The following is a 21367-nucleotide window of genomic DNA, read 5'->3' as shown; positions in this document are numbered from 1 at the left end:
AAGGTCATATGTTTGACCTGACACACTACCGTTCAAAAGTTTGGGGTCACTTAGAAATGTCCTTGTTTTTGAAAGAAAAGCAAAAAAAATGTCGGTTAAAATTGCATCAAATTGATCCGAAATACAGTGTCGACATTGTTAATGTTGTAAATTACTATTGTAGCGGGAAACGACTGTTTTTGTTAATGGAATATCTACATAGGCGTACAGAGGCCCAATATCAGCAACCATCACTCCTGTGTTCCAATGGCACGTTGTGTTAGCTCATCCAAGTTGATAATTTTAAAAGGTTAATTGATCATTAGAAAACCCTTTTGCAATTATGTTAGTACAGCTAAAAACTGTTGTCTCAACATCAACAGTGAAGAGGCGACTCTGGGATGCTGGCCTTCTAGGCAGAGTTCCTCTGTCCAGTGTCTGTGTTCTTTTGCCCATCTTAATCTTTTCTTTTTATTGGCCAATCTGAGTTTTCTTTGCAACTCAGCATCCCAGAGTCGCCTCTTCACTGTTGACGTTGAGACTGGTGTTTTGCGGGTACTATTTAATGAAGCTGCCAGTTGAGGACTTGTGAGGTTTCCTGGCAATGTCTCCCATGGATTAGTCTTCATTTTTCAGAATAAGAATAGACTGACGAGTTTCAGAAGAAAAGTCTTTGTTTCTGGACATTTCAAGTCTGTAATCAAACCCACAAATGATAATGCTCCAGATACTCCCAACCAGTCTAAAGAAGGCCAGTTTTATTGCTTCTTTAATCAGAACAACAGTTTTCAGCTGTGCTAACATAATTGCAAAAGGGTTTTCTAACACAGGAGTGATGGTTGCTGATAATGGGCCTCTGTACGCCTATGTAGATATTCCATAAAAAATCTGCCGTTTACAGCTACAATAGTCATTTACAACATTAACAATGTCTACACTGTATTTCTGATCAATTTGATGGTATTTTTAATGGACAAAAATTGTGCTTTTCTTTCAAAAGCAAGGACTTTTCTAAGTGACCCCATACTTGTGAACGGTAGTGTATACACTATGTATACAAAAGTATGTGGACACCCCTTCAAATGAGGGAATTCAGTTATTTCATGTATTAAATCGAGCACACTGCCATGCAATCTCCGTAGACAAACATTGGCAATAGAATGGCCTGTACTAAGAGCTCAGTGACTTTTAACTTGGCACCATCATAGGATGCCACGTTTCCAACAAGTCAGTTCATCAAATTTCTGCCCTGCTAGAGCTGCAATGTCCACTGTAAGTGCTGTTATTGTGAAGTGGAAACGTCTAGGAGTAACAACGGCTCAGCCGCGAAGTGTTAGGCCACGCAAGCTTACAGAACAGGACCACAGAGTGCTGAAGCGAGTAAAAGTTGTATGTCATCAGTTGCAACACTCACTACCAAGTTCCAAACTGCCTCTGGAAGCAACGTCAGCTCAAGAAGTGTTTGTCGGGAGCTTCATTAAATGGGTTTCATGGCCGAGCAGCAGCACACAAGCCTAAGATCACCATGCACAATGCCATGCGGCTGCTGGAGTGGTATGAAGCTCGCCGCCATTGAACCATACAGAAATGGTTTGTAGAGATCTGTGTGGAAGAACCTGACTGGCCTGCACAGAGTACTGACCTAGACTCCATCGAACACCTTTGGGATGAATTAGAACGACGACTGTGAACCAGGCCTAATCGCCCAACATAAGTGCCCGACCTTACTAATGCTCTTGTGGATGAATGGAAGCAAGTCCCTGCAACAATATTTCAACATCTAGTAGAAAGCCTTCCTAGAAGCGTGGAGGCTGTTATAGCAGCAAAGGGGGGACCAACTCCATATTAATGCCCAAGATTTTTAGTTGTTTGACGAGCAGGCCATGTAGTGTATTTGTGAGCTAATTCATGTTGTCCTCAAATCAAGGACACCCAGTCTTTCTGAGTGAAGACCACTAGTCCCATTTGTCAGCCAGCTTTCCTCAACAGCTTTGTTATGAAAAGTATTGAACCATGGGCGATGCATTAGGATGAACCGAGTTACAAAGATGAACACTGCAGAACAAGGGACAGAGAGATTAGCTACAAAGTCATAATCTGAACAAGTGAAGCAAATAAACATTGTTGTTATCTTGATTTCTAACCCTTTCACCCCCAAGTGCTTTGCCTGTGTAAATCTGACAATAGAAAGTGTTGATTTAAGAAATTAGATGTTGAAAGAGGTGATCCACCTTGTAATCGGAGGTTGTGGTCCATCCTGGCTGCTATATGGCTGTCTGTATGTCCTTAGTTTTGTTTACAAGGCTCTAATTGTTTCTTGTGAATGTTACTGGAAGGGATCCTTAAAAAATCTTATGGTATTTGTGATTGCAGCACACACCCTATCCTTCCTGTCAATGTCTGCAAGACTGCAGTAAGATTAATTGACGGTGTCTCTGGAAGCAGACAGCTCTTAAATCAGGAGTTTCATCTTGGTTTGTTATAGGTGGAACAACTGCTGAGAGTTTCTCTTCAAGACAAGTTTTCCACTGGAACTGGAGCAAGTACAGCCCATTTAAGCTTTTTATTTTGTTTTTAATACATGTGCTGTCTATATTCTCACATTCATTACAATACGCCAGCCTTTTTTTACGGCACATTTATTTCCACACTAACATCATTTTAACCATTGCTCACTCTGAAACTCTCCTGTATATGGAAGGTTGTCCAATTCTACAAGTATAAATATGGGCAAGTTTCATAGACCTACATTAAGGCCACTCTTGGACTAAAGTTTTGATTAAGGTTATGATGAGATGGCTAAACTTCATTTTAAGAGGCTTGCGTCACCTGTATTGAAACCATAGTTAACTATGTTCTTGAAATCACATTTAAAGGTTGTGATTATTAACATATAATTTGTCCAACTCCTGCAATCATTTAATCTTGGTCTGAGAAACTGTTCCTACATGTGTTAAGAGTAAGTACTGTGCGTCTGGGTTACAAGTGTAGACACATTGAGTTTAGGTATGACCCTGAGAGAAGTATCTGGCAGGATTTGCAGAACTAGATTGCCGATATTCCATGCATGCATTATCAGAGTTTAAGGAACTGTGGTGTGCGTTGAAGTGATCTTTTGATATGTATGTATTCATTGCATACTGTTTGTATTGCTGCCTGCTACAAAGGTGTGTATACAGTCCTCTAGTTAAGAGTGGTCTTAGTGGTTGTTCCTCATGCTGTCCATGTCTACCCAGAAAAGTAAATGAAATTATTGTAATGTGTGTACTGAAAACATGAAAATAGTTGTCATTTTATTTATTCTCTCCATTATTTGAATGCCTTCTGCAGTACCTCCAAATCAATTTTTGACAGTTAGCAACAGTGCGTCAGCCCATTATTTGGTAATGGGATGGGTTCTTAAAATGAAATAGCACAAAAAAAATATTACATGAGGGCTTTCAAGCATCTTCTATTGCTTCATGTCAACACTGTAGCTACCATGTTTTTGTACATTAACATTTTACATTGGAAATATTGTTCTCTTCAAAGCTCAGAAAATATGAATATTAAAATGTCTAAAAATTAAAGACGTATTAGTGCAGAGCGATGAAACAATTTGTTTCATTATTACACAACTAATTGACAGACGTCGGTTCAATTACTTGAATTCCATGTAGTAGTTTTTTTAAGCGCGCCGTTTCTCTAGAGATAATTCACTAGAGAAATGAAATCAAGAACTATATGGGACGCTTCGTTGAAGGGATTTGTAGTTTTTCATTAAGCAAATGTTCAAACTATTTCAGCACAGAAATATTGTAATTAGCTACAATGACCATAATCCATTGCGTATATTTGCCTGCTTAGATACACTTTTACCAAAGGCCGTAGAGTATGTTTAGGAACTGTGCTTACATGCTTACGCATACACCGCAGCTTGCAAGGGGAATGTACACAACACAACGATGAGAGAGGGGGATGGAGACAGTTCGTGAAGTATGTCTTTATCTACTTTCAAAAACGAGAAATGATTGTCGGACATCTCTGCTGCAGATAGGCTAGCCTACCTAAATAGGATTACTAAAGACAGTACAGTTTGGGGAGAACAGAGATGGTTGTTTGGCTGGCTACTACTACCTGCAAACAACCTGGTCTCGGAGCATTTCGTATTATTCTGTACGAAAATATGACCTTCCATTTAGTATGTTACGTTTCATATGGTGTGTATTAGTTTGTGAATATCCATCATCCATTTCGTATCATATGTTACCAATTGCAAATCATGCTATGTTACAAATTAGCCAAACATGCCATATTATTTTGAATTTTCTAAACATGTTATCATTCCAATTTGTTTGGACTAATGTTCACTGGCTGGCTAATGTTAACTAGGCTAGGGATTAAGGTTAGGAATTGGGTTAGATAAAAAATGTAACTAACATTCTAAGTAGTTACAAAGTAGCTACAAAGTAGTAAAGGAGTTTCTAAAATGCTGAAGTTGTCAAGATGAGATTTGAACACTTAACCTTTGTATTGCTAGACATTCACGTTATACACCCACCCCGACCAACCACCCTACTTTAGTTGCCTTAAGTAACCTTCTGTCTTATGTAACCATATCAAATTTAACATATACTAGTTTGAGAAATTGAATTTACTATGTTATGTCTAGTCTGAGACCAGGCTGTGACCGTAAATTAAATTAGTTTAAGGAATAAAAAATAAAGTAGTCAAATAAAACCAAGTAATGTACACAACTGAAATATTTTATTTCATACTAATGTCCTATTTTTCTATTTGGTCCTGACAGAGAATGAAATACTTCAAATGTTTTGGCAATTGAATGTTCACTAATTATTTCATAATGCATTAAATGTAACAAAAAAAAAACATCGACAACCTTGATTATTTTGTTATAATTAAACCGAAACAACCTCAAAATGCACTAACATGTAAACATTGCTATCATTAGTGCCACAGTGCGCACGTTTATGACTACATACATGAACGTTATTTGGCTTGTGTATGTGACGCAAGCTCCAGCAGAACTCTGCTAGACTGGGTAGCAGTCTTTTTAGCTAACATTCCAGTGGCAGTAGCAAGGAATGGAATGTTAGCTAACTAAACTGCTACCCAGGCTAGGACTCCGCCACTGCACAGTCCAATGCACCACCATTAAATTATATTAAACGTGTTTGTACATTATGACTCTGTGTCCGTTATTATTTGACAATAAATACTACAGGGATTACTAAATAGCTGGTCAGTAAGTATTGAATATGTAAACGCACATTCCTGAAATAATTCAAGGGCCTTGACAGGTGATCACGTGACTCGGGGGGGGGTTGGCGTTGGCAAGGCGTCAGTAGACGCATAGCCGGCTACATTATTAGATAGTTATGACTGCCGTGTGTGTATAAGCTAAACCTACAAAGAAGTTCATAACAACCTGCTTTATTTGTTAAGATGTTGCTATGAAATTAGAAAAACATGGGAGCTAAAGAGTCAAGGATAGGTTTCCTCTCGTACGAAGAGGCCATCAACAGAGGTAACAATTGATAATTTGCTAATCTTGGCTAGCTGTAAACATTAGCGTTATAGACAGCTAGCTAATGAAGGTAAGGCTAGCTAACTGTTGGGTGGGTAATGTGTTAACAGTACTAGCTAGATGGCGAACAACAATGGGACAGGCAACTAACTAGCTAGATACACTTTAGTACAATTGACAAGGTTAATTCAAATATACCAGCGGGTCCAGGTAGCCTGTTAATTTACCTAGCTAACCTAATCTTAAATTGACCCTAAAACCGCTACTGCCCTCGGGATCAGGTAGAGGCCAACGACCGGAAACTAAGAACTAGAGCTATCTGCACTTCGGTCAACTAGAAGTATATTAATGACACCAAGTAGCCGCTGTTTGTTGACATTGTGTGTGCCTGGTGGTACTGTGTGGGCGGATTCGATTATGCTGAGCCGCGGGGCACCGGGCAAAGGCCAGTCACGTCATCGGGCGAAAATGGGAGGGAGGAGCGCCATTCTCAAATCTAACAGTAATTTGTGCATCGTTTCCTAAATCTTTCAATTTTCGAACAATTTTTCATTGGGAAGGCAGATGAAGCGTTTTTATCAAAAACAATAACTTTTGCATGGGATAACACAGAATCCTACTAATGACTACATGTGCTTAATTATGTCACCTTTGTTTTGAGCTGACATCGAGGTGGACTTTAAAAGGGGCTCCTGGCTCATGCCTAGGAGGCAGCCCAGTTCCAAATCAACTTTCAACAGATGCAAAACACACACAGGGCCCCCGGGTGCAATTAATTTACCCCCCCCCCCCCAGTGTTAAAATGTTAAATATTCATGATCCACTATATATACAAAAGTATATGGACACCCCTTGCCACACCTGTTGCTGACGGGTATATAAAATCGAGCACACAGCCATGCAATCTCCATAGACAAACAAGAGCTCAGTGACTTTCATTGTGGCACCTTTCTAACAAGTCAGTTCCTCAAATTTCTGCCCTGTTAGAGCTGCCCCGGTCAACTGTATGTGCTGTTTATTGTGAAGTGGAAACGTCTAGGAGTAACAACTGCTCAGATGTGAAGTTGTAGGCCACCCAACCCACCCAAGCTCACAGAACGGGACCTCAGAGTGCTAAAGCGCATAAAAATAGTCTGTCCTCGAGTTCCAAACTGTCTATGGAAGCTACATCAGCACAATATGTTTTTGTCGGGTGCTTCATGAAATAGGTTTCCATGGCTTCGCAGCTTCGCACAAGCCTAAGATCGTCATGCGCGATGGCAAGCGTCGGCTGGAGTGGTGTAAAGCTTGCTGCCGTTGGACTCTGGAGCAGTGGAAACGCATTCTCTGGAATGATGATGCCAGTAGAACGCTACCTGCCCAAATGCACAATGCCAACAGTCTCAACGTCAACAGTGACGAGGCGACTCTGGGATGCTGGCCTTCTAGGCAGAGTTGCAAAGAAAAAGACATATCTCAGACTCGCCAATTAAAAGAAAAGATTAAGATGGGCAAAAGAACACAGACACTGGACAGAGGAACTCTGCCTAGAAGGGCAGCACCCCAGAGTCGCCTCGTCACTGTTGACGTTGAGACTGGTGTTTTGCGGGTACTATTTAATGAAGCTGCCAGTTGAGGAGTTGTGGGTGGGCCTATGACCTCCCAGGCCCACCCATGGCTGTGCCCCTGCCCAGTCATGTAAAAATTTTTTTTTCAGTATAGTTAGCTGACAGACTAACGTTACTAGCAGTATACTGATGTTGGTGTATTTGTCTCTGCCAATACTGTATTGTTGACATGGTGTCTGTCCTTTGTGCCAATGTTTCTAGTTAATATATGATATTCAGGCCTAGCCTAAAGCTGGAATTTGTGCAATCAGGGACCTAGAAAAGCCATATACAGTGTATTTGGAAACTATTCTGACCCCTTGACTTTTTCCACATTTTGTTACGTTACCTTATTCTAAAATTGATTCAATATTTGTTTTTCCTTATCAATCAACACACAATACCCTACCATGACAAAGCAAAAAGTGTTTCATTCCTCTCTGCTGATCCTCTCAAGCTCTGTCAGGTTGGATGGGGAGTGTTGCTGCACAGCTATTTTTTTTGCAACTCAGCATCCCAGAGTCGCCTCTTCACTGTTGACGTTGAGACTGGTGTTTTGCGGGTACTATTTAATGAAGCTGCCAGTTGAGGACTTGTGAGGTTTCCTGGCAATGTCTCCCATGGATTAGTCTTCATTTTTCAGAATAAGAATAGACTGACGAGTTTCAGAAGAAAAGTCTTTGTTTCTGGACATTTCAAGTCTGTAATCAAACCCACAAATGATAATGCTCCAGATACTCCCAACCAGTCTAAAGAAGGCCAGTTTTATTGCTTCTTTAATCAGAACAACAGTTTTCAGCTGTGCTAACATAATTGCAAAAGGGTTTTCTAACACAGGAGTGATGGTTGCTGATAATGGGCCTCTGTACGCCTATGTAGATATTCCATAAAAAATCTGCCGTTTACAGCTACAATAGTCATTTACAACATTAACAATGTCTACACTGTATTTCTGATCAATTTGATGGTATTTTTAATGGACAAAAATTGTGCTTTTCTTTCAAAAGCAAGGACTTTTCTAAGTGACCCCATACTTGTGAACGGTAGTGTATACACTATGTATACAAAAGTATGTGGACACCCCTTCAAATGAGGGAATTCAGTTATTTCATGTATTAAATCGAGCACACTGCCATGCAATCTCCGTAGACAAACATTGGCAATAGAATGGCCTGTACTAAGAGCTCAGTGACTTTTAACTTGGCACCATCATAGGATGCCACGTTTCCAACAAGTCAGTTCATCAAATTTCTGCCCTGCTAGAGCTGCAATGTCCACTGTAAGTGCTGTTATTGTGAAGTGGAAACGTCTAGGAGTAACAACGGCTCAGCCGCGAAGTGTTAGGCCACGCAAGCTTACAGAACAGGACCACAGAGTGCTGAAGCGAGTAAAAGTTGTATGTCATCAGTTGCAACACTCACTACCAAGTTCCAAACTGCCTCTGGAAGCAACGTCAGCTCAAGAAGTGTTTGTCGGGAGCTTCATTAAATGGGTTTCATGGCCGAGCAGCAGCACACAAGCCTAAGATCACCATGCACAATGCCATGCGGCTGCTGGAGTGGTATGAAGCTCGCCGCCATTGAACCATACAGAAATGGTTTGTAGAGATCTGTGTGGAAGAACCTGACTGGCCTGCACAGAGTACTGACCTAGACTCCATCGAACACCTTTGGGATGAATTAGAACGACGACTGTGAACCAGGCCTAATCGCCCAACATAAGTGCCCGACCTTACTAATGCTCTTGTGGATGAATGGAAGCAAGTCCCTGCAACAATATTTCAACATCTAGTAGAAAGCCTTCCTAGAAGCGTGGAGGCTGTTATAGCAGCAAAGGGGGGACCAACTCCATATTAATGCCCAAGATTTTTAGTTGTTTGACGAGCAGGCCATGTAGTGTATTTGTGAGCTAATTCATGTTGTCCTCAAATCAAGGACACCCAGTCTTTCTGAGTGAAGACCACTAGTCCCATTTGTCAGCCAGCTTTCCTCAACAGCTTTGTTATGAAAAGTATTGAACCATGGGCGATGCATTAGGATGAACCGAGTTACAAAGATGAACACTGCAGAACAAGGGACAGAGAGATTAGCTACAAAGTCATAATCTGAACAAGTGAAGCAAATAAACATTGTTGTTATCTTGATTTCTAACCCTTTCACCCCCAAGTGCTTTGCCTGTGTAAATCTGACAATAGAAAGTGTTGATTTAAGAAATTAGATGTTGAAAGAGGTGATCCACCTTGTAATCGGAGGTTGTGGTCCATCCTGGCTGCTATATGGCTGTCTGTATGTCCTTAGTTTTGTTTACAAGGCTCTAATTGTTTCTTGTGAATGTTACTGGAAGGGATCCTTAAAAAATCTTATGGTATTTGTGATTGCAGCACACACCCTATCCTTCCTGTCAATGTCTGCAAGACTGCAGTAAGATTAATTGACGGTGTCTCTGGAAGCAGACAGCTCTTAAATCAGGAGTTTCATCTTGGTTTGTTATAGGTGGAACAACTGCTGAGAGTTTCTCTTCAAGACAAGTTTTCCACTGGAACTGGAGCAAGTACAGCCCATTTAAGCTTTTTATTTTGTTTTTAATACATGTGCTGTCTATATTCTCACATTCATTACAATACGCCAGCCTTTTTTTACGGCACATTTATTTCCACACTAACATCATTTTAACCATTGCTCACTCTGAAACTCTCCTGTATATGGAAGGTTGTCCAATTCTACAAGTATAAATATGGGCAAGTTTCATAGACCTACATTAAGGCCACTCTTGGACTAAAGTTTTGATTAAGGTTATGATGAGATGGCTAAACTTCATTTTAAGAGGCTTGCGTCACCTGTATTGAAACCATAGTTAACTATGTTCTTGAAATCACATTTAAAGGTTGTGATTATTAACATATAATTTGTCCAACTCCTGCAATCATTTAATCTTGGTCTGAGAAACTGTTCCTACATGTGTTAAGAGTAAGTACTGTGCGTCTGGGTTACAAGTGTAGACACATTGAGTTTAGGTATGACCCTGAGAGAAGTATCTGGCAGGATTTGCAGAACTAGATTGCCGATATTCCATGCATGCATTATCAGAGTTTAAGGAACTGTGGTGTGCGTTGAAGTGATCTTTTGATATGTATGTATTCATTGCATACTGTTTGTATTGCTGCCTGCTACAAAGGTGTGTATACAGTCCTCTAGTTAAGAGTGGTCTTAGTGGTTGTTCCTCATGCTGTCCATGTCTACCCAGAAAAGTAAATGAAATTATTGTAATGTGTGTACTGAAAACATGAAAATAGTTGTCATTTTATTTATTCTCTCCATTATTTGAATGCCTTCTGCAGTACCTCCAAATCAATTTTTGACAGTTAGCAACAGTGCGTCAGCCCATTATTTGGTAATGGGATGGGTTCTTAAAATGAAATAGCACAAAAAAAATATTACATGAGGGCTTTCAAGCATCTTCTATTGCTTCATGTCAACACTGTAGCTACCATGTTTTTGTACATTAACATTTTACATTGGAAATATTGTTCTCTTCAAAGCTCAGAAAATATGAATATTAAAATGTCTAAAAATTAAAGACGTATTAGTGCAGAGCGATGAAACAATTTGTTTCATTATTACACAACTAATTGACAGACGTCGGTTCAATTACTTGAATTCCATGTAGTAGTTTTTTTAAGCGCGCCGTTTCTCTAGAGATAATTCACTAGAGAAATGAAATCAAGAACTATATGGGACGCTTCGTTGAAGGGATTTGTAGTTTTTCATTAAGCAAATGTTCAAACTATTTCAGCACAGAAATATTGTAATTAGCTACAATGACCATAATCCATTGCGTATATTTGCCTGCTTAGATACACTTTTACCAAAGGCCGTAGAGTATGTTTAGGAACTGTGCTTACATGCTTACGCATACACCGCAGCTTGCAAGGGGAATGTACACAACACAACGATGAGAGAGGGGGATGGAGACAGTTCGTGAAGTATGTCTTTATCTACTTTCAAAAACGAGAAATGATTGTCGGACATCTCTGCTGCAGATAGGCTAGCCTACCTAAATAGGATTACTAAAGACAGTACAGTTTGGGGAGAACAGAGATGGTTGTTTGGCTGGCTACTACTACCTGCAAACAACCTGGTCTCGGAGCATTTCGTATTATTCTGTACGAAAATATGACCTTCCATTTAGTATGTTACGTTTCATATGGTGTGTATTAGTTTGTGAATATCCATCATCCATTTCGTATCATATGTTACCAATTGCAAATCATGCTATGTTACAAATTAGCCAAACATGCCATATTATTTTGAATTTTCTAAACATGTTATCATTCCAATTTGTTTGGACTAATGTTCACTGGCTGGCTAATGTTAACTAGGCTAGGGATTAAGGTTAGGAATTGGGTTAGATAAAAAATGTAACTAACATTCTAAGTAGTTACAAAGTAGCTACAAAGTAGTAAAGGAGTTTCTAAAATGCTGAAGTTGTCAAGATGAGATTTGAACACTTAACCTTTGTATTGCTAGACATTCACGTTATACACCCACCCCGACCAACCACCCTACTTTAGTTGCCTTAAGTAACCTTCTGTCTTATGTAACCATATCAAATTTAACATATACTAGTTTGAGAAATTGAATTTACTATGTTATGTCTAGTCTGAGACCAGGCTGTGACCGTAAATTAAATTAGTTTAAGGAATAAAAAATAAAGTAGTCAAATAAAACCAAGTAATGTACACAACTGAAATATTTTATTTCATACTAATGTCCTATTTTTCTATTTGGTCCTGACAGAGAATGAAATACTTCAAATGTTTTGGCAATTGAATGTTCACTAATTATTTCATAATGCATTAAATGTAACAAAAAAAAAACATCGACAACCTTGATTATTTTGTTATAATTAAACCGAAACAACCTCAAAATGCACTAACATGTAAACATTGCTATCATTAGTGCCACAGTGCGCACGTTTATGACTACATACATGAACGTTATTTGGCTTGTGTATGTGACGCAAGCTCCAGCAGAACTCTGCTAGACTGGGTAGCAGTCTTTTTAGCTAACATTCCAGTGGCAGTAGCAAGGAATGGAATGTTAGCTAACTAAACTGCTACCCAGGCTAGGACTCCGCCACTGCACAGTCCAATGCACCACCATTAAATTATATTAAACGTGTTTGTACATTATGACTCTGTGTCCGTTATTATTTGACAATAAATACTACAGGGATTACTAAATAGCTGGTCAGTAAGTATTGAATATGTAAACGCACATTCCTGAAATAATTCAAGGGCCTTGACAGGTGATCACGTGACTCGGGGGGGGGTTGGCGTTGGCAAGGCGTCAGTAGACGCATAGCCGGCTACATTATTAGATAGTTATGACTGCCGTGTGTGTATAAGCTAAACCTACAAAGAAGTTCATAACAACCTGCTTTATTTGTTAAGATGTTGCTATGAAATTAGAAAAACATGGGAGCTAAAGAGTCAAGGATAGGTTTCCTCTCGTACGAAGAGGCCATCAACAGAGGTAACAATTGATAATTTGCTAATCTTGGCTAGCTGTAAACATTAGCGTTATAGACAGCTAGCTAATGAAGGTAAGGCTAGCTAACTGTTGGGTGGGTAATGTGTTAACAGTACTAGCTAGATGGCGAACAACAATGGGACAGGCAACTAACTAGCTAGATACACTTTAGTACAATTGACAAGGTTAATTCAAATATACCAGCGGGTCCAGGTAGCCTGTTAATTTACCTAGCTAACCTAATCTTAAATTGACCCTAAAACCGCTACTGCCCTCGGGATCAGGTAGAGGCCAACGACCGGAAACTAAGAACTAGAGCTATCTGCACTTCGGTCAACTAGAAGTATATTAATGACACCAAGTAGCCGCTGTTTGTTGACATTGTGTGTGCCTGGTGGTACTGTGTGGGCGGATTCGATTATGCTGAGCCGCGGGGCACCGGGCAAAGGCCAGTCACGTCATCGGGCGAAAATGGGAGGGAGGAGCGCCATTCTCAAATCTAACAGTAATTTGTGCATCGTTTCCTAAATCTTTCAATTTTCGAACAATTTTTCATTGGGAAGGCAGATGAAGCGTTTTTATCAAAAACAATAACTTTTGCATGGGATAACACAGAATCCTACTAATGACTACATGTGCTTAATTATGTCACCTTTGTTTTGAGCTGACATCGAGGTGGACTTTAAAAGGGGCTCCTGGCTCATGCCTAGGAGGCAGCCCAGTTCCAAATCAACTTTCAACAGATGCAAAACACACACAGGGCCCCCGGGTGCAATTAATTTACCCCCCCCCCCCCAGTGTTAAAATGTTAAATATTCATGATCCACTATATATACAAAAGTATATGGACACCCCTTGCCACACCTGTTGCTGACGGGTATATAAAATCGAGCACACAGCCATGCAATCTCCATAGACAAACAAGAGCTCAGTGACTTTCATTGTGGCACCTTTCTAACAAGTCAGTTCCTCAAATTTCTGCCCTGTTAGAGCTGCCCCGGTCAACTGTATGTGCTGTTTATTGTGAAGTGGAAACGTCTAGGAGTAACAACTGCTCAGATGTGAAGTTGTAGGCCACCCAACCCACCCAAGCTCACAGAACGGGACCTCAGAGTGCTAAAGCGCATAAAAATAGTCTGTCCTCGAGTTCCAAACTGTCTATGGAAGCTACATCAGCACAATATGTTTTTGTCGGGTGCTTCATGAAATAGGTTTCCATGGCTTCGCAGCTTCGCACAAGCCTAAGATCGTCATGCGCGATGGCAAGCGTCGGCTGGAGTGGTGTAAAGCTTGCTGCCGTTGGACTCTGGAGCAGTGGAAACGCATTCTCTGGAATGATGATGCCAGTAGAACGCTACCTGCCCAAATGCACAATGCCAACAGTCTCAACGTCAACAGTGACGAGGCGACTCTGGGATGCTGGCCTTCTAGGCAGAGTTGCAAAGAAAAAGACATATCTCAGACTCGCCAATTAAAAGAAAAGATTAAGATGGGCAAAAGAACACAGACACTGGACAGAGGAACTCTGCCTAGAAGGGCAGCACCCCAGAGTCGCCTCGTCACTGTTGACGTTGAGACTGGTGTTTTGCGGGTACTATTTAATGAAGCTGCCAGTTGAGGAGTTGTGGGTGGGCCTATGACCTCCCAGGCCCACCCATGGCTGTGCCCCTGCCCAGTCATGTAAAATCCATAGATTAGTGCCTAATTTATTTATTTCAATTGATCTATTTCCTTATGAACGAACTCAGTAAAATCATTCAAATTGTAGCATGTTGCGTACATTTTTTTCTTCAGTATAGTTAGCTGACAGACTAACGTTACTAGCAGTATACTGATGTTGGTGTATTTGTCTCTGCCAATACTGTATTGTTGACATGGTGTCTGTCCTTTGTGCCAATGTTTCTAGTTAATATATGATATTCAGGCCTAGCCTAAAGCTGGAATTTGTGCAATCAGGGACCTAGAAAAGCCATATACAGTGTATTTGGAAACTATTCTGACCCCTTGACTTTTTCCACATTTTGTTACGTTACCTTATTCTAAAATTGATTCAATATTTGTTTTTCCTTATCAATCAACACACAATACCCTACCATGACAAAGCAAAAAGTGTTTCATTCCTCTCTGCTGATCCTCTCAAGCTCTGTCAGGTTGGATGGGGAGTGTTGCTGCACAGCTATTTTCAGTTCTCTCCAGAGATTTTCGATCGGGTTCAAGTCCGGGCTCTGGCTGGGCCACTCAAGGACATTCAGAAACTTGTCCCGAAGCCACTCATCAAGTTTTATGTCACATGGGCCGAATACAACAGTGAAATGCTTACTTACAAGCCCTTATCCAACAATGCAGTTAAGAAAATACCTTTAAAAAAAATATAAAAGTAACAAATAATTAAAGAGCAGCGGTAAAATAACAATAGCGAGGCTATATACAGGGGGTACCGGTACACAGTCAATGTGCGAGGGCACCGGTGTCGAGGTAATATGTACATGTAGGTAGAGTTATTAAAGTGACTATGCATAGATAATAAGAGCAGCAGCAGCACTGGAGGGGCAATGCAAATAGTCTGGGTAGCCATTTGATTAGATGTTCAGGAGTCTTATGGCTTGGGGCTTGAAGCTGTTTAGAAGCCTCTTGGACCTAGACTTGGTGCTCTGGTACCCCTTGCCGTACGGTAGCAGAGAGAACAGTTTATGACTATGGTGGAGTCTTTGACTAGGGCCTTCCTTTGACACCTCCTGGTATAGAGGTCCTGGATGGCAGGAAGCTTGGCCCTGATGATGTACTAGCAGTATACTGCTAGTATACATTTTCGCCTCCATCCTGCATTGTCTTGGCTGTGTGCTTAGGGTCGTTCTCCTGTTGGAAGGTGAACCTTCGCCCCAGTCTGAGATCCTGAGCGCTTTGGAGCAGGTTTTCATCAAGGATCTCTCTACTTTGCTCCGTTCATCTTTGCCTGCATCCTGACTATTTTCTCAGTCGCTGAAAAACATCCCCACAGCATGATGCTCCCTCCACCATGCTTCACCGTAGGGATGGTGCCAGGTTTCCTCCAGATATGACACTTGGCATTCAGGCCAAAGAGTTCATTCTTGGTTTAATCAGACCAGAGAATCTTGTTTTCTCATGGTCTGTCATGTGCTTTTTACTGAGGAGTTGCTTCCTTCTGGCCACTACCATAAAGGCCTAATTGGTGGGGTGATTCTGAGATAGTTGTCCTTCTGTAAGGTTCTCCCATCTTCACAGAGGAACTCTGTCACTCTGACAGAGCGACAATCAGGTTCTTGGTCACCTCCCTGACCAAGGCCTTTCTCCCCAAGTTGCTCAGTTTGGCTGGGCAGCCAGCTCTAGGAAGAGTCTTTGTGGTTCCAAACGTCATCCATAATAAGAAAGCTGGAGGCCACTGTGTTCTTGGGGACCTTTAATGCTGCAGAATATTTTTGGTACCCTTCCCCAGATCTGTGCCTCGACACAATCCTGTCTCGGAGCTCTATGGACAATCCCGTCAACCTCATGGCTTGATTTTTGCTGTATCATGTGCTGTCAACTGTGGGACCTTATATAGACGTGTGCCTTTCCAAATCATGTCCAATCAATTTAATTTATCACAGGTAGACTCCAAGTTGTAGAAACATCTCAAGGATGATCAATGCAAACAGGATGCACCCGATCTCTATGAAGTCTCATAGCAAAGGGTCTGAATACTTTTGTAAATTAGCTATGTTTTTTTATTTGTAATACGTTTGCAAAAATTAATAAAAACCTGTTTTTGCTTTGTCATAATGGAGTATTGTGTGTAAATTGCTGAGGATTTTTATTGAATCAATTTTATAGTAAGGCTATAGTGTCTTTGGAAAGGCAAAATGTGGAAAACGTAAATGAGTCAGAATACTTTCCAAAGGCACTGTAGCTAACAGCTGACGAAGCTAACTAGCAGTATACTGTTGTTGTTGATGATGATGGTGGTATGTGCGTCTGCCAGTTCCCTATTGTAGTGCTGAGCACTTGCAAGCATTTCTAAATCTGGCTGGGTGGCAGACATATACCTTCCAGCAATTACTGATTAGTTATGATAGTTGCTATGGTAATACAATGTAATGGCTATTGTGGGTTTGGTTTAGACTGCCTAAGATTGTACTGTTGACCATGGTTTAATGCTCTGCCTGACCATACAGTCCATGTTTTAATTCACAGAAATGCTTCTTCACAATCTCTGTGTCTCTATCCCTCCCAGTAACTAATGTGGAACTCCAGCGTCTGAAGGATGCCTTCCGGAGGACCAGTGGCCTGTCCTGTTACATGAGCCAGCAGTGCTTCCTCAGGGAGGTGCTGGGAGAAGTCGTACCACCCAGGATTGCTGAGGTGAGCCTTGTTCAACAGGCAGACGGCCCCAGTGTTACATGAGGTCTGATGGGAGAGTCTCAATGTAATTTCCGCAAGCCGTGACACCCACCATTTCAGATTGTTCTGATATAGTTTCTGCAGTTCAAAACAGATAAGAGGAGCATTCCTGCTAAAGGTCTTCACGGATCCACCTGTACCTGAGACCACCTTTCCCGGATCCAGAATTCTATGTCACAAGTCGGTTTGCACATTTTGGGGAATATTCAGAGGTGGAAACTTTCTGTGGGATTTAACGGGAATATATGCAAATTAATATTAATACCATTTAAATGTAGATGTTTTTTGCATTGGATATATTTACCATATCATATGGAGACAGAATAAAAACGTTTTATCTTATCATAGTGGACATAATTGCAAATGTTAAAATCCTTCCAATAGAAAAACAAACACATTTTTTTGGTTACGAATTGAACTTGAATTAAATTAGTTGACTCTTCACATGGGATGATTTCACTGAACAACAAAAGGGAATATTGAATGATCCCCACTGATCCATTGCATCTGCTGATATGGACTGCCTCATCAAGGACCCCAAAAACGTTTTCAACATACATCCATAAAATTATAGTCTAGAAACTAAAGCTTTGGTTGTCTTCCTCTCAGGCTTCCATTTCTTCTCCCTGGACCTCCTCAATGTCCACCTCTTGAACATCAGACTCTGAGGCCTCATCTTCACTGTCACTTTCCAACCCTGTTGAGGAGGGCTCATTGTCAGGCTCAAAAAGCCAAAAAATTGCCCGGATGGCCACCAATTTTTCAACCCATGTATTGGTCAGCGTGTTGCGTGCTTTGGTGTGTGTGTGTTCCCAAACAAGGACCTTTTGCGTTCTGAGGCGGCTGATGTTTGTGGAATTTGGAGAATGATTGATTGAGGCAACAGGGAAAGGCACCTCAGATCCACAAAGTCCCTTCCACCAGGTGGCTGATGCGATATGTTGGCACTGCCATATTGCATCTCCATCCCAAAGCCCTTGCTTAGAAGTGTACTTTGCCAGACTGCCAAGAACCTTGCCCTCATCCAGGCCAAGGTGGTGAGACACGATAGGCCTTGTTGATCTCTGCACCAGACAGGATGCTTTTGCCAGCATACTTGGGGTCCAACATGTACACTGCGGCGTGTATGGGCTTCAGGCAGAAGTCTGATGTATTTCAGAACTGCAGTTTCCTCTGCTTGGAGCAACAGTGAAGTGGGCAGGGCCGTACGGATTTCTTCTCTTACATCTGCAAGCAGAGTCTGAACATCAGGCAGGATGGCATTATCTCCCTCAATCTGTGCAATGGCTACAGCTATAGGTTTCAGGAGTTTCGGGCTGCTTATCACTCTTTCCCGAAATACATCATCCAGGAGGATTCTCTTGATGGGGCTGTCCATATCGGCAGACTGATATGGCCATTTCTTGGAGAGACACCCCCCCCCCCCCCCCAGGAGACTGTCAAACATGATCTTGACAACACCACCCCAACGGGTGTTGCAGGGCAGCTTCAATGTGGTGCTCTTATTCTTCTCACTTCAAATCTAACATTATTTGTCACATGCACCGAATACAACAAGTGTAGACCGTGAACTGCTTACTGACAAGCCTTTAACCAACAGTGCAATTCAAGAAGAGTTCAAATATTTACCAAGTAGACTAAAGTAAAAATTATCACAATAACTAGGCTATATACAGGGGGCACCGGTACCGAGTCATTGGGGGTAGAGGTTAGTTGAGGTAATTTGTACATGTTAGGTGGGGGTGAAGTGACTATGCATAGATCACAAACGGCGAGTAGCAGCAGTGTACTGTTTTCAGTGCCATGATGTCCTTGAGGAGCAGATTCAACGCATGAGCAGCACAGCCAATGGGTGTGATGTGAGGGTAGGACTACTCCACTTTAGACCAAGCAGCCTTCATGTTCGCAGCATTGTCTGTCACCGGTGCAAATACCTTCTGTGTTCCAAGGTCATTGACTGCCTTCAGCTCATCTGCAGTGTAGAGACGGTTGTGTCTATGCTCTTGTAAAATACGGTTTGAAGGGTGGAGATGATGTAGTTAATTAGTCCTTGCCCTCGAACATTCTACCACCAATCAGAGATGATTGCAATACAGTCTGCTTTCTCTATGATTTTCTTGACCTTCACTTGAACTCTGTTGAACTCTGCATCCAGCAAATGAGTAGATATAGCATGTCTGGTTGGAGGGGTGTATGCTGGGCGAAGAACATTCAAAAATCTCTTCCAATACACTTTGCCTGTGAGCATCAGAGGTGAACCAGATGCATACACAGCTCAAGCAAGACATTCATCAGCATTTCTCTGACTATGTTCCTCCATTGAGTCAAAAAAACTTCTGATTCCAGAAAGACCATAAGCTGTTGCTATCGATAAGGTGTCTGATTCATAATTTTCACCTCGAATAGAGGTAGAGGGACATTTGTCAGAGATTGCTTGTTGTGAGTGCTGATGGAACTTTATGCACTTGGCCAGATTATTCTGCCTATTTGTTGCATTCTTTATATGATTTCAGTGAAATGTCTCTACACATCAGATAGTGCCCGTGGCATTTTCCTGTAAAGAGTTTAAAAAATGAGTTTAAAAAAACAACAAATACAATTCCATGTACAGATAAATAGTTAAGCAGTTATATTAAACAACTCCTTTGTAAAATAAATGTTTTAAAAAATTAAACATATATGTAAACAGGGGAATTAACACTCCTCAGTTAGCAGGCTCAAGCGAGCTAAAACCCACATGGTTGCAAAAAGGAACTAGCAGAAATTGTTAACAAGGTAGAAATTATTTAAACACACTTTGCTGTAGGCTACTATTTACTGGGGTGAATTTATTTGATATGACAGAGTTCAAACGTAACAGAATGCATGTTGTCCTTGGCTCAGAGTTTGTAGTTGTGTGGGCTCAATAGCATCTCATTAGTGTGCAAGATCTTGAGAATCAGCTGTACATGTGATGGAAGAGTGCACTGCGAATGTGATGGAAGAATGCACTGTGCATGCAGAGGGTTGCGATTCCATTGAATTGGGGATAGTTTAACCAAAATATGCCACAAGACCTAGAATTGCCTTATGTGTATCTCACAAAAAAGGGTCACTGTTATAAGCTAACTTTTTTTAATGAATTCAAGCAAAACCCCCCAAATTCCAGGACTTAACTTTCCATGGAAAATTTCCGAAAATTTATCGGAAAGTTTCCGACCCTTCTGGTATCGGCTATGTGTAATTTTAACTGTCTTGTCTGGAAGGCCGAACGTGACTGCTGCAGTAGAGAGAGCGAGACATTTTATCATTTATGCTGATGATTTTGCATTTCACGACAGTGAAAAGTCAAAAGTTTGGACACACCTACCCATTCCAGGGTTTTTCTTTATTTTTTGCTATTTTCTACATTGTAGAATAATAGTGAAGACATCAAAACTATAAGATAACACATGGAATCATGTAGTATCCAAAAAAGTGTTAAACAAATCCAAATGTATTTTATATTTGAGATTCTTCAAAGTAGCCACCCTTCGCCTTGATAACAGCTTTGCACACTCTTGGCATTCTCTCAACCAGCTTCATGAGGTAGTCACCTGAAATGCATTTCAATTAACAGGTGTGCCTTGTTAAAAGTTAAACAGTTTTTCTTAATGTGTTTGAGCCAATCAGAAGATACCCCTATTTGGTAAAAGACCAAGTCCATATTATGGCAAGAACAGCTCAAACAAGCAAAGTGAAATGACAATCCATCGTTACTTTAAGACATAGACAGTCAATGTGGACAATTTCAAGAACTTTGAAAGTTTCTTCAAGTGCAGTCGCAAACACGAAACACAATGATCAAACTGGCTCTCATTAGGACCGCCACAGGAAAGGAAGACTGAGAGTTACCTCTGCTGCAGAGGATAAGTTCATTAGAGTTAACTGTACCTCAGATTGTAGTCCAAATAAATGCTTCACAGACTTCAAGTAACAGACACATTTCAACATCAACTTTTCAGAGGAGACTGTGTGATTCAGGCCTTTATGGTCGAATTGCTGCAAAGATCCACGACTAAAGGACACCAATAATAAGAAGACTTGCTTGGGCCAAGAAACACAAGCAATGGACATTAGACCGGTGGAAATCTGTTCTTTGGTCTGATGAGTCCAAATTAGATTTTTGGTTGCAACTGCCGTGTCTTTGTGAGACGCATAGTAGGTGAACGGATGATGTGGGGGTGCTTTGCTGGTGACATGAATTCAAAATAAATCACAGACCAAGGCACACAACCAGCATGGCTCCCACAGAATTCTGCAGCAATATGCCATCCCTTCTGGTTTGCGCTTAGTGAGACTATAATTTGTTTTTCTACAGGACAATG

The 21367-nt window shown here is 41.0% G+C and overlaps 1 protein-coding gene across 1 annotated transcript in view; it reads left to right on the top strand.

Moving 5' to 3' along the window:
- Positions 1-12398: 12398 nt before the first annotated feature.
- LOC110537234 (ubiquitin carboxyl-terminal hydrolase 32) overlaps positions 12399-21367 on the top strand; it is a 30864-nt gene continuing 21895 nt past the window's right edge. The window contains exons 1-2 of the mRNA XM_021623121.3: positions 12399-12626; positions 16855-16982. Of these exons, the coding sequence (XP_021478796.3) occupies positions 12569-12626; positions 16855-16982 (186 nt within the window). The 5' untranslated portion in view covers positions 12399-12568. The remainder of the gene's footprint in view (positions 12627-16854; positions 16983-21367) is intronic.

This window comes from Oncorhynchus mykiss, chromosome 12 (assembly GCF_057628025.1).
Source record: "Oncorhynchus mykiss isolate SJ-2025 chromosome 12, ASM5762802v1, whole genome shotgun sequence".
Taxonomy (NCBI): Eukaryota; Metazoa; Chordata; class Actinopteri; order Salmoniformes; family Salmonidae; genus Oncorhynchus; species Oncorhynchus mykiss.
The sequence above is the reverse complement of the archived record's forward strand: the minus strand, read 5'-3'. Positions and strand labels throughout refer to the sequence as shown.